Source organism: Stigmatopora nigra, chromosome 10 (genome assembly GCF_051989575.1).
Source record: "Stigmatopora nigra isolate UIUO_SnigA chromosome 10, RoL_Snig_1.1, whole genome shotgun sequence".
Lineage (NCBI taxonomy): Eukaryota > Metazoa > Chordata > Actinopteri > Syngnathiformes > Syngnathidae > Stigmatopora > Stigmatopora nigra.
This window is the reverse complement of record NC_135517.1, coordinates 11,554,804-11,570,106: the sequence shown is the minus strand read 5'-3', so window position 1 is coordinate 11,570,106 and position 15,303 is coordinate 11,554,804. Positions and strand designations below refer to the sequence as shown.

The window sequence follows — 15,303 nt, the reverse complement described above, 5'->3', positions numbered from 1 at the left end:
TCACATGGGGTACTTTTTTTTCTTCAAAATGAAATGCCAAACCCTTTAAAAGCCACTTGAAAGCGAATAGTGAGATATAGGCATGATGATGTTTTGATTTAATTAAACTTCAGATTGTTCACTGCTGATTTTATTGCTATTTTTTTGTTGTGAAACTTAAAGTGGGGTTTTTGAGAAAAAAACTTGACGACATTTTCATTTTAAGAAGCTCGCAATCAATGGTGCTGTAGAACATGACCTTAATTTTTTTATTCTTTTCACAAGTATCATTTTTCTGTGAATTTAAATCATGTGAACTGTTGACGCTTTTGTGTGAGTCGAACATTGGTACCGACTTGCTGCCAAAGTCCCATTCAGATGTTGTTTTAATGTGAAACACTGTGGTTGGCATTTTAACACCATTCACAAGTTCTTAACAAGAACTTCCACGATTGTTGCACACAAAACATGACAACTGGACTTATACTTGACTTTTTTTCTGAAATGTGTCACAAATAAAGGCGATGCAAGCAGTGTGTCTTTGGTGTCTTAAATATTCAATTTAGCAATTTTTATGTGCAAAACTGTATATATATACACACATATATACATATATACATATATATATATATATATATATATATATATATATATATATATATATATATATATATATATATATATATATATATATATATATATATATATATATATATATATATACACACACATACATACATACATATATTATATATATGTATGTGTAAGTATATATATTTTGCTACTGCAAATTTTGCATTTACATTGGATATTGCATATATATGTTATACATATATGTATGCAATATGCAATGTAAATGCAAAATTTGCAGTAGCAAAATCTATAGCGTCCAGAAGAGTTATTTGTTGTTATTAATGGCAATTTTGTGTTCTGGTATTTATTTATTGTTGCGACATTACTGCGTGCTCGAAACACCTGGTGGCGCTATTGTGCTTTTCTGTGTTGTCGACTGCTGTAAAATTCCAAAGAAGGAAAAAAAAAAACATGGCAGCGCGCTGACAAATGTCACATTTTACACAAGGCGACCCAAAAAGGTGTTTTGTTATTTAAAATATATGTAAACTACAAGCCAGACCAAGCGTGCTTGCCAAGAGACCTCAAAAGGTATAAATGTTTAGTTTTTATACGTTACCGCTGCTTTTTATTCTTAGCATTAGCTGCTGTTGATGTAAACATTTCTAGCAGTTCATTTTAACGCTCTTTTACTGACATAAAAATGTTCTTTCATTGCAGGGGTTTTAAAGTACTTAACTGGCATTATGGTCCATCTCTGTAAGTATTTTATCGACGTATATCAAAAGGAGTCAGCATTATAGATGCTCTCACATGGAAATAAAACTGAATTAATTTTGCTGTATTTAGTACACAAACGAAAGCGTTAAAACACGTGTTTACATGTGTACTAGTCTATTACTACATATTGTGTTTAAGCTAAAGTGATACCTAAAATTTAAGACTGCTCCTTCTTTTTTTAAAGTGTCATCTGATCCACCGGGAAATATCAATGATAAATATATTATGGGGGAAGATAACTGCATTTTTCCAAGAAACCCTAAAGTTAATCATCAAGCTTCTTAAGCAAATAGAACGATTCCTCATGTAGTGACTGTGAGCTATTTATATAATGATTAAGATAGGCTTCCATTTGCACATTCTTTGAATATTTTGATGATATATTATTTTATTCCAGTTTTCTTCTCTGAATTTTGCAAAAAAATAACACGAGGCTTCCTTCCAAATCAATCCGCCATTGCAGCATCACAGCTGTTAAAGCGTTACCACGGAGGCTATGTGGTCATCCGTATGGCGATGGCGGGCCACAAGCAAGCCAACCGACCCTTCTACCGTATCGTGGCGGCGTACAACAAGCGGGCCAGAGACAGCAAGTACATTGAACAACTAGGCACGTACGACCCACTGCCCAACGTGTACAATGAGAAACTGGTCAGCTTCAACTGGGACCGCATCAAGTACTGGATCGGCTGTGGCGCGCATCCCACCAAGCCTGTGGCCAAACTTCTAGGTGTGTTTACTACTTATTTAGATATAGTATTTTTAACGCATCCCTAAGTGAAGATTGTTCTTTTTTTTCTTCCCTCTCGCAGGTTTGGCAGGCTTTTTCCCACTCCATCCAATGACGGTGACGGAGATGGAACGTCGGCGAGCCCGAGCCGCGCAGACGGAAGTTGAACACACAGAAAGTCGACAGGTGGAAGTGTGAAGGAGTTGTGATGTGACGGAAACTGTTTTGGGACATTGTATATTCGGTTAGATTTGGCTCATGTTTAATGTATGGAGTCCTTTAATTAAAAGTGAAGACATTGACATGCACCTGGTCATAGCTTCTTTTCTAATCTATATTTTTTGTTATCTTAGGTTTTACTTCAAAATACCCGATCCCACGCTCAGACATTATTATTTCAACTGGCATTGACGGCAAAGGAATATTGTTCAAAATATGCAACTTGATTCTAGTTAGATTTTAGGCACTTTTAAATACTGTATGCATTTTTCATTGACAAAAACTGCAACTTCAACGTCATATTAAAACTAATCTTGAAAATAGGATGTTTTGTAGCATCTTACAACTTAATGTAATTTTGCAATTTTAATTCAAAAATTATCTTTAATATTTATCAATATTTTGACTTTAATCTCACGGATTACAATTTAGGTTCAAATATTGGACCATCATAAAAATGTACTTTTCCATTGTACTTAATTCTGGGAACATGACCACTGGAATCTCGGGTATCTCATATATTTATTCACTTTTCATTCAAAAATAATATGTATTTTTATTTTTAAATAGGGGGCTTTCTTCTCATTGGAAAACAGCTTTCCACATTTGAACCAAATTCTTCGAATATTCTTCATCGGTTTCTTTTCCTTCTTGAAGAATTCACTTCCCTCACCGCCCCTCGTAAACGTTTAATCTCCAGCCTTTCTTCTGCTTTCCTTTTCATATGTTTGCTCGTGACTCATTGCTGCTGAGTGATTAACCTCAAACAAGCCATTGGATGTCCATTACATTATTTGCCCAGTTATTTTTAATAATCATTCAGCCCTCCCTTTTTTCCCTTTATCTGAAAAGTATCTTTTCTCCAGCTATTTCATGGATACCCGCACACAAATGATGAGTCATTTACTGTCGTAAAGTTACTCACCGGCTTTATAGAAAAATGACTTATCAAATCTTGTTGACATTTCCATTTATGTCAAGCAACTGCAATCAATTTGACTTCTGTTGTCGTTCATGGCAATGAAAGCTGATCAATCACTGCCATCCCATATTGTTTCATTATGACATGACTTTAATCATCGTTCATGAGTCCGGCAAGGCCCACATGAATGTTTATTTCCAAATCATTGGTGAATATTTCTGCACCTCGCCCATCCAAGCATTATCCTAAAAACTACAAGTTCTGCATGCGTGCGTGTACTTTACAAGTACCCGTGACGTCATACGACAATACTTGAAAGGTTTACCGAGGGAGGGCACGATCGCACCAATCTCAGTTGAACTGTTGATCATTGATGACAAACTGGTTACGCCAAGGTTGGTTGTAAGCTGAATCAAAGTGAACTGTACCACGAATTGTGTATTTCCACATTCGTGAATAAGATGAAATGAACCAGGCAGACATCTTTTGGATGCACAGTTGACAAGGAGGAAAGATGAAAACATGGAAGACACTTTACAGCCTTTTCCTTGTGAATGCAAACCTCATGATGATGGTTATGTTCAGTGTCATCAACAGCCAAGAGCAAGGTGAGTGCTTTGAAATTTTTAACATAAATTGGTGGCAATTGACTTACTTGACTGGCTCAAATTGAACTACAATATTTAGATTTAAAAAAGTAAATTCATTATCCAGAAATGAGGTTCAATTAGGATATTTTGTGAAATTTAGACATTTGATTTCATATGTAGCTATAGAAAAGGCTGAAATGCGGATGAATTTATATGATCACATTAGATTGAAAATAAATAGCAAAGGTGTTTGATTGGTTTCCTTAAATGTGTGTACATATCACGGAGAAATGTATCCATTTTAAGATGTTCCTAAAATACAATGCTATTATGCTATTTTTTAATTCAATCAAATTATAACCTGAACTTTTGACCAAATGTGTCAATATGATTTGCTGTTGAAAGACCGCAAAATGTAAGATTGTTTGTTGATGGTTGTCAAAACAAAGGTACCTGACGTCACCTGTAGAGAGAAAATACAATTATTGATCATTACTGACATAGCCATGAAAGAAAAGTACATGTTAAAGGAATCTTTATGTTGTTTCAATTTTCTCAGAAATGTAATGACATTTTGGCCTGTTGAGTTGGAGAAATAATTTTGGGACGATATAAATTGAATTGGATTTTTTTCATTGCAACCTATAAAAAGTCATGAGATGGAACACTATAGTGACACAGCACATTTATAAATATGAGTAAAGTGACGAGATTTTGCAAATCGATTACTCATTAAGCCAGGGGTCTCCTACTCCTTTCCTAGAGGGCCGCCAACCATTCTGCTTTACATATAACCTTCCTCTACCACACTTGAATCTAATGACCAACTAATCAGCAAGGTGTCCAGGAGCTTGATTATAACCCTGATTATTTGATCCAGGTGTGTTGGTGGAGGCAGACATGGAAAGCAGACTGGAGAGGATTAATACTGATTCCACAGAAACAATTGGTTCTTCGACAAAAAGTGGTGTATCTACAGGCATACCTTCCAGAAGTCTGGAAACAACATTCACCACAGATGGAACCCTCAAAACTACCAATACTGATTCCACAGAAACAATAAAATCTTCCACTGAAAGTGGTGTATCTTCAACCACCACTCAGCTGTCTGACTCAACTCTGAGAAGTCTGGAAACAACATTCAACACAGATGGAACCCTCAAAACTACCAATAGTGATTCCACAGAAACAATAAGTTCTTCCACTGAGGGTGGTGTATCTACAGGCGTACCTTCAACCACCAATCGGCTGTCTGACTCAACCCAGAACAGTCTGGAAACAACATTCGTCACAGATGGAACCCTCAAAACGACCAATACTGACTCCACTGAAACAATCAGTTCTTCCACTGGCAGTAGCTTATCTTCAGGCGTACCTTCAACCACCAATCGGCTGTCTGACTCAACCCAAAACAGTCTGGAAAGAACATTTGTCACAGATGGAACCCTCAAAACTACCAATACTGACTCCACAGAAACAATAAGTTCTTCCACTGAAAGTGGTGTATCTACAGGCATACCTTCAACCACCACTCAGCTGACTGACTCAACTCTGAGAAGTCTGGAAACAACATTCAACACAGATGGAACCCTCAAAACTACCAATACTGATTACACAGAAACAATAAGTTCTTCCACTGAAAGTGGTGTATCTACAGGCGTACCTTCAACCACCAATCGGCTGTCTGTCTCAACCCAGAACAGTCTGGAAACAACATTTGCCACAGATGGAACCCTCAAAACTACCAAAACTGACTCCACTGAAACAATCAGTTCTTCCACTGGCAGTAGTTTATCATCAGTGGTACCTTCAACCACCACTCAGCTGACTGACTCAACCCAGAACAGTCTGGAAACAACATTCGCCACAGATGGAACCCTCGGAACTACCAATACTGACTCCACTGAAACAATCAGTTCTTCCACTGGCAGTAGCTTATCTTCAGGGGTACCTTCAACCACCACTCAGCTGACTGACTCAACCCAGAACAGTCTGGAAACAACATTCGTCACAGATGGAACCCTCAAAACGACCAATACTGACTCCACTGAAACAATCAGTTCTTCCACTGGAAGTAGCTTATCTTCAGGGGTACCTTCAACCACCACTCAGCTGTCTGACTCAACCCAGAATAGTCTGGAAACAACATTCGCCACAGATGGAACCCTCAAAACTACCAATACTGACTCCACAGAAACAATAAGTTCTTCCACTCAAAGTGGTGTATCTACAGGCATACCTTCAACCACCACTCAGCTGACTGACTCAACTCTGAGAAGTCTGGAAACAACATTCAACACAGATGGAACCCTCAAAACTACCAATACTGATTACACAGAAACAATCAGTTCTTCCACTGGCAGTAGTTTATCATCTGTGGTACCTTCAACCACCACTCAGCTGACTGACTCAACCCAAAACAGTCTGGAAACAACATTCGCCACAGATGGAACCCTCGGAACTACCAATACTGACTCCACTGAAACAATCAGTTCTTCCACTGGCAGTAGTTTATCTTCAGGGGTAACTTCAACCACCACTCAGCTGACTGACTCAACCCAGAACAGTCTGGAAACAACATTTGCCACAGATGGAACCCTCAAAACTACCAAAACTGACTCCACTGAAACAATCAGTTCTTCCACTGGCAGTAGTTTATCATCAGTGGTACCTTCAACCACCACTCAGCTGACTGACTCAACCCAAAACAGTCTGGAAACAACATTCGCCACAGATGGAACCCTCGGAACTACCAATACTGACTCCACTGAAACAATCAGTTCTTCCACTGGCAGTAGTTTATCTTCAGGGGTAACGTCAACCACCACTCAGCTGACTGACTCAACCCAGAACAGTCTGGAAACAACATTTGCCACAGATGGAACCCTCAAAACTACCAAAACTGACTCCACTGAAACAATCAGTTCTTCCACTGGCAGTAGTTTATCATCAGTGGTACCTTCAACCACCACTCAGCTGACTGACTCAACCCAGAACAGTCTGGAAACAACATTCGCCACAGATGGAACCCTCAAAACTACCAATAGTGATTCCACAGAAACAATAAGTTCTTCCACTCAAAGTGGTGTATCTACAGGCATACCTTTAACCACCAATCGTCTGTCTGACTCAACCCAGAACAGTCTGGAAACAACATTCGTCACAGATGGAACCCTCAAAACGACCAATACTGACTCCACTGAAACAATCAGTTCTTCCACTGGCAGTAGCTTATCTTCAGGGGTACCTTCAACCACCACTCAGCTGACTGACTCAACCCAGAACAGTCTGGAAACAACATTCGCCACAGATGGAACCCTCAAAACTACCAATAGTGATTCCACAGAAACAATAAGTTCTTCCACTGAGGGTGGTGTATCTACAGGCGTACCTTTAACCACCAATCGTCTGTCTGACTCAACCCAGAACAGTCTGGAAACAACATTCGTCACAGATGGAACCCTCAAAACGACCAATACTGACTCCACTGAAACAATCAGTTCTTCCACTGGCAGTAGCTTATCTTCAGGGGTACCTTCAACCACCACTCAGCTGACTGACTCAACCCAGAACAGTCTGGAAACAACATTTGTCACAGATGGAACCCTCAAAACGACCAATACTGACTCCACTGAGACAATCAGTTCTTCCACTGGAAGTAGCTTATCTTCAGGGGTACCTTCAACCACCACTCAGCTGTCAGACTCAACCCAGAATAGTCTGGAAACAACATTCGCCACAGATGGAACCCTCAAAACTACCAATACTGACTCCACAGAAACAATAAGTTCTTCGACTGAAAGTGGTGTATCTACAGGCGTACCTTCAACCACCACTCAGCTGACTGACTCAACTCAGAGAAGTCTGGAAACAACATTCAACACAGATGGAACCCTCACAACTACCAATACTGATTACACAGAAACAATAAGTTCTTCCACTGAAAGTGGTGTATCTACAGGCGTACCTTCAACCACCACTCAGCTGTCTGACTCAACCCAGAACAGTCTGGAAACAACATTCGCCACAGATGGAACCCTCAAAACTACCAAAACTGACTCCACTGAAACAATCAGTTCTTCCACTGGCAGTAGTTTATCATCAGGGGTACCTTCAACCACCACTCAGCTGACTGACTCAACTCTGAGAAGTCTGGAAACAACATTCAACACAGATGGAACCCTCAAAACTACCAATACTGATTACACAGAAACAATAAGTTCTTCCACTGAAAGTGGTGTATCTACAGGCATACCTTCAACCACCACTCAGCTGACTGACTCAACTCTGAGAAGTCTGGAAACAACATTCAACACAGATGGAACCCTCAAAACTACCAATACTGATTACACAGAAACAATAAGTTCTTCCACTGAAAGTGGTGTATCTACAGGCGTACCTTCAACCACCAATCGGCTGTCTGTCTCAACCCAGAACAGTCTGGAAACAACATTTGCCACAGATGGAACCCTCAAAACTACCAAAACTGACTCCACTGAAACAATCAGTTCTTCCACTGGCAGTAGTTTATCATCAGTGGTACCTTCAACCACCACTCAGCTGACTGACTCAACCCAGAACAGTCTGGAAACAACATTCGCCACAGATGGAACCCTCGGAACTACCAATACTGACTCCACTGAAATAATCAGTTCTTCCACTGGCAGTAGCTTATCTTCAGGGGTACCTTCAACCACCACTCAGCTGACTGACTCAACCCAGAACAGTCTGGAAACAACATTCGTCACAGATGGAACCCTCAAAACGACCAATACTGACTCCACTGAAACAATCAGTTCTTCCACTGGAAGTAGCTTATCTTCAGGGGTACCTTCAACCACCACTCAGCTGTCTGACTCAACCCAGAATAGTCTGGAAACAACATTCGCCACAGATGGAACCCTCAAAACTACCAATACTGACTCCACAGAAACAATAAGTTCTTCCACTCAAAGTGGTGTATCTACAGGCATACCTTCAACCACCACTCAGCTGACTGACTCAACTCTGAGAAGTCTGGAAACAACATTCAACACAGATGGAACCCTCAAAACTACCAATACTGATTACACAGAAACAATCAGTTCTTCCACTGGCAGTAGTTTATCATCTGTGGTACCTTCAACCACCACTCAGCTGACTGACTCAACCCAAAACAGTCTGGAAACAACATTCGCCACAGATGGAACCCTCGGAACTACCAATACTGACTCCACTGAAACAATCAGTTCTTCCACTGGCAGTAGTTTATCTTCAGGGGTAACTTCAACCACCACTCAGCTGACTGACTCAACCCAGAACAGTCTGGAAACAACATTTGCCACAGATGGAACCCTCAAAACTACCAAAACTGACTCCACTGAAACAATCAGTTCTTCCACTGGCAGTAGTTTATCATCAGTGGTACCTTCAACCACCACTCAGCTGACTGACTCAACTCTGAGAAGTCTGGAAACAACATTCAACACAGATGGAACCCTCAAAACTACCAATACTGATTCCAAAGAAACAATAAGTTCTTCCACTGAAAGTGGTGTATCTACAGGCATACCTTCAACCACCACTCAGCTGACTGACTCAACTCTGAGAAGTCTGGAAACAACATTCAACACAGATGGAACCCTCAAAACTACCAATACTGATTACACAGAAACAATAAGTTCTTCCACTGAAAGTGGTGTATCTACAGGCGTACCTTCAACCACCAATCGGCTGTCTGACTCAACCCAGAACAGTCTGGAAACAACATTTGCCACAGATGGAACCCTCAAAACTACCAAAACTGACTCCACTGAAACAATCAGTTCTTCCACTGGCAGTAGTTTATCATCAGTGGTACCTTCAACCACCACTCAGCTGACTGACTCAACCCAAAACAGTCTGGAAACAACATTCGCCACAGATGGAACCCTCGGAACTACCAATACTGACTCCACTGAAACAATCAGTTCTTCCACTGGCAGTAGTTTATCTTCAGGGGTAACGTCAACCACCACTCAGCTGACTGACTCAACCCAGAACAGTCTGGAAACAACATTTGCCACAGATGGAACCCTCAAAACTACCAAAACTGACTCCACTGAAACAATCAGTTCTTCCACTGGCAGTAGTTTATCATCAGTGGTACCTTCAACCACCACTCAGCTGACTGACTCAACCCAGAACAGTCTGGAAACAACATTCGCCACAGATGGAACCCTCAAAACTACCAATAGTGATTCCACAGAAACAATAAGTTTTTCCACTGAGGGTGGTGTATCTACAGGCGTACCTTTAACCACCAATCGTCTGTCTGACTCAACCCAGAACAGTCTGGAAACAACATTCATCACAGATGGAACCCTCAAAACGACCAATACTGACTCCACTGAAACAATCAGTTCTTCCACTGGCAGTAGCTTATCTTCAGGGGTACCTTCAACCACCACTCAGCTGACTGACTCAACCCAGAACAGTCTGGAAACAACATTCGCCACAGATGGAACCCTCAAAACTACCAATAGTGATTCCACAGAAACAATAAGTTCTTCCACTGAGGGTGGTGTATCTACAGGCGTACCTTTAACCACCAATCGTCTGTCTGACTCAACCCAGAACAGTCTGGAAACAACAATCGTCACAGATGGAACCCTCAAAACGACCAATACTGACTCCACTGAAACAATCAGTTCTTCCACTGGCAGTAGCTTATCTTCAGGGGTACCTTCAACCACCACTCAGCTGACTGACTCAACCCAGAACAGTCTGGAAACAACATTTGTCACAGATGGAACCCTCAAAACGACCAATACTGACTCCACTGAGACAATCAGTTCTTCCACTGGAAGTAGCTTATCTTCAGGGGTACCTTCAACCACCACTCAGCTGTCTGACTCAACCCAGAATAGTCTGGAAACAACATTCGCCACAGATGGAACCCTCAAAACTACCAATACTGACTCCACAGAAACAATAAGTTCTTCGACTGAAAGTGGTGTATCTACAGGCGTACCTTCAACCACCACTCAGCTGACTGACTCAACTCTGAGAAGTCTGGAAACAACATTCAACACAGATGGAACCCTCACAACTACCAATACTGATTACACAGAAACAATAAGTTCTTCCACTGAAAGTGGTGTATCTACAGGCGTACCTTCAACCACCACTCAGCTGTCTGACTCAACCCAGAACAGTCTGGAAACAACATTCGCCACAGATGGAACCCTCAAAACTACCAAAACTGACTCCACTGAAACAATCAGTTCTTCCACTGGCAGTAGTTTATCATCAGGGGTACCTTCAACCACCACTCAGCTGACTGACTCAACTCTGAGAAGTCTGGAAACAACATTCAACACAGATGGAACCCTCAAAACTACCAATACTGATTACACAGAAACAATAAGTTCTTCCACTGAAAGTGGTGTATCTACAGGCATACCTTCAACCACCACTCAGCTGACTGACTCAACTCTGAGAAGTCTGGAAACAACATTCAACACAGATGGAACCCTCAAAACTACCAATACTGATTACACAGAAACAATAAGTTCTTCCACTGAAAGTGGTGTATCTACAGGCGTACCTTCAACCACCAATCGGCTGTCTGTCTCAACCCAGAACAGTCTGGAAACAACATTTGCCACAGATGGAACCCTCAAAACTACCAAAACTGACTCCACTGAAACAATCAGTTCTTCCACTGGCAGTAGTTTATCATCAGTGGTACCTTCAACCACCACTCAGCTGACTGACTCAACCCAGAACAGTCTGGAAACAACATTCGCCACAGATGGAACCCTCGGAACTACCAATACTGACTCCACTGAAACAATCAGTTCTTCCACTGGCAGTAGCTTATCTTCAGGGGTACCTTCAACCACCACTCAGCTGACTGACTCAACCCAGAACAGTCTGGAAACAACATTCGTCACAGATGGAACCCTCAAAACGACCAATACTGACTCCACTGAAACAATCAGTTCTTCCACTGGAAGTAGCTTATCTTCAGGGGTACCTTCAACCACCACTCAGCTGTCTGACTCAACCCAGAATAGTCTGGAAACAACATTCGCCACAGATGGAACCCTCAAAACTACCAATACTGACTCCACAGAAACAATAAGTTCTTCCACTCAAAGTGGTGTATCTACAGGCATACCTTCAACCACCACTCAGCTGACTGACTCAACTCTGAGAAGTCTGGAAACAACATTCAACACAGATGGAACCCTCAAAACTACCAATACTGATTACACAGAAACAATCAGTTCTTCCACTGGCAGTAGTTTATCATCTGTGGTACCTTCAACCACCACTCAGCTGACTGACTCAACCCAAAACAGTCTGGAAACAACATTCGCCACAGATGGAACCCTCAAAACGACCAATACTGACTCCACTGAAACAATCAGTTCTTCCACTGGCAGTAGTTTATCTTCAGGGGTAACTTCAACCACCACTCAGCTGACTGACTCAACCCAGAACAGTCTGGAAACAACATTTGCCACAGATGGAACCCTCAAAACTACCAAAACTGACTCCACTGAAACAATCAGTTCTTCCACTGGCAGTAGTTTATCATCAGTGGTACCTTCAACCACCACTCAGCTGACTGACTCAACTCTGAGAAGTCTGGAAACAACATTCAACACAGATGGAACCCTCAAAACTACCAATACTGATTCCAAAGAAACAATAAGTTCTTCCACTGAAAGTGGTGTATCTACAGGCATACCTTCAACCACCACTCAGCTGACTGACTCAACTCTGAGAAGTCTGGAAACAACATTCAACACAGATGGAACCCTCAAAACTACCAATACTGATTACACAGAAACAATAAGTTCTTCCACTGAAAGTGGTGTATCTACAGGCGTACCTTCAACCACCAATCGGCTGTCTGACTCAACCCAGAACAGTCTGGAAACAACATTTGCCACAGATGGAACCCTCAAAACTACCAAAACTGACTCCACTGAAACAATCAGTTCTTCCACTGGCAGTAGTTTATCATCAGTGGTACCTTCAACCACCACTCAGCTGACTGACTCAACCCAAAACAGTCTGGAAACAACATTCGCCACAGATGGAACCCTCGGAACTACCAATACTGACTCCACTGAAACAATCAGTTCTTCCACTGGCAGTAGTTTATCTTCAGGGGTAACGTCAACCACCACTCAGCTGACTGACTCAACCCAGAACAGTCTGGAAACAACATTTGCCACAGATGGAACCCTCAAAACTACCAAAACTGACTCCACTGAAACAATCAGTTCTTCCACTGGCAGTAGTTTATCATCAGTGGTACCTTCAACCACCACTCAGCTGACTGACTCAACCCAGAACAGTCTGGAAACAACATTCGCCACAGATGGAACCCTCAAAACTACCAATAGTGATTCCACAGAAACAATAAGTTTTTCCACTGAGGGTGGTGTATCTACAGGCGTACCTTTAACCACCAATCGTCTGTCTGACTCAACCCAGAACAGTCTGGAAACAACATTCGTCACAGATGGAACCCTCAAAACGACCAATACTGACTCCACTGAAACAATCAGTTCTTCCACTGGCAGTAGCTTATCTTCAGGGGTACCTTCAACCACCACTCAGCTGACTGACTCAACCCAGAACAGTCTGGAAACAACATTCGCCACAGATGGAACCCTCAAAACTACCAATAGTGATTCCACAGAAACAATAAGTTCTTCCACTGAGGGTGGTGTATCTACAGGGGTACCTTTAACCACCAATCGTCTGTCTGACTCAACCCAGAACAGTCTGGAAACAACATTCGTCACAGATGGAACCCTCAAAACGACCAATACTGACTCCACTGAAACAATCAGTTCTTCCACTGGCAGTAGCTTATCTTCAGGGGTACCTTCAACCACCACTCAGCTGACTGACTCAACCCAGAACAGTCTGGAAACAACATTTGTCACAGATGGAACCCTCAAAACGACCAATACTGACTCCACTGAGACAATCAGTTCTTCCACTGGAAGTAGCTTATCTTCAGGGGTACCTTCAACCACCACTCAGCTGTCTGACTCAACCCAGAATAGTCTGGAAACAACATTCGCCACAGATGGAACCCTCAAAACTACCAATACTGACTCCACAGAAACAATAAGTTCTTCGACTGAAAGTGGTGTATCTACAGGCGTACCTTCAACCACCACTCAGCTGACTGACTCAACTCTGAGAAGTCTGGAAACAACATTCAACACAGATGGAACCCTCACAACTACCAATACTGATTACACAGAAACAATAAGTTCTTCCACTGAAAGTGGTGTATCTACAGGCGTACCTTCAACCACCACTCAGCTGTCTGACTCAACCCAGAACAGTCTGGAAACAACATTCGCCACAGATGGAACCCTCAAAACTACCAAAACTGACTCCACTGAAACAATCAGTTCTTCCACTGGCAGTAGTTTATCATCAGGGGTACCTTCAACCACCACTCAGCTGACTGACTCAACTCTGAGAAGTCTGGAAACAACATTCAACACAGATGGAACCCTCAAAACTACCAATACTGATTACACAGAAACAATAAGTTCTTCCACTGAAAGTGGTGTATCTACAGGCATACCTTCAACCACCACTCAGCTGACTGACTCAACTCTGAGAAGTCTGGAAACAACATTCAACACAGATGGAACCCTCAAAACTACCAATACTGATTACACAGAAACAATAAGTTCTTCCACTGAAAGTGGTGTATCTACAGGCGTACCTTCAACCACCAATCGGCTGTCTGTCTCAACCCAGAACAGTCTGGAAACAACATTTGCCACAGATGGAACCCTCAAAACTACCAAAACTGACTCCACTGAAACAATCAGTTCTTCCACTGGCAGTAGTTTATCATCAGTGGTACCTTCAACCACCACTCAGCTGACTGACTCAACCCAGAACAGTCTGGAAACAACATTCGCCACAGATGGAACCCTCGGAACTACCAATACTGACTCCACTGAAACAATCAGTTCTTCCACTGGCAGTAGCTTATCTTCAGGGGTACCTTCAACCACCACTCAGCTGACTGACTCAACCCAGAACAGTCTGGAAACAACATTCGTCACAGATGGAACCCTCAAAACGACCAATACTGACTCCACTGAAACAATCAGTTCTTCCACTGGAAGTAGCTTATCTTCAGGGGTACCTTCAACCACCACTCAGCTGTCTGACTCAACCCAGAATAGTCTGGAAACAACATTCGCCACAGATGGAACCCTCAAAACTACCAATACTGACTCCACAGAAACAATAAGTTCTTCCACTCAAAGTGGTGTATCTACAGGCATACCTTCAACCACCACTCAGCTGACTGACTCAACTCTGAGAAGTCTGGAAACAACATTCAACACAGATGGAACCCTCAAAACTACCAATACTGATTACACAGAAACAATCAGATCTTCCACTGGCAGTAGTTTATCATCTGTGGTACCTTCAACCACCACTCAGCTGACTGACTCAACCCAAAACAGTCTGGAAACAACATT

The 15,303-nt window shown here is 41.9% G+C and overlaps 1 protein-coding gene across 1 annotated transcript; it reads left to right on the top strand.

The window, feature by feature from the left end:
* Positions 1-982: 982 nt before the first annotated feature.
* Positions 983-2,370, top strand: mrps16 (mitochondrial ribosomal protein S16). The gene is made up of 4 exons (XM_077726591.1): positions 983-1,143; positions 1,273-1,311; positions 1,796-2,062; positions 2,145-2,370. Exons 2-4 carry the CDS (start codon positions 1,299-1,301, stop codon positions 2,258-2,260), a joined length of 396 nt encoding a protein of 131 aa, XP_077582717.1. The 5' UTR covers positions 983-1,143; positions 1,273-1,298; the 3' UTR covers positions 2,261-2,370.
* The last annotated feature ends 12,933 nt before the right edge of the window (positions 2,371-15,303 follow it).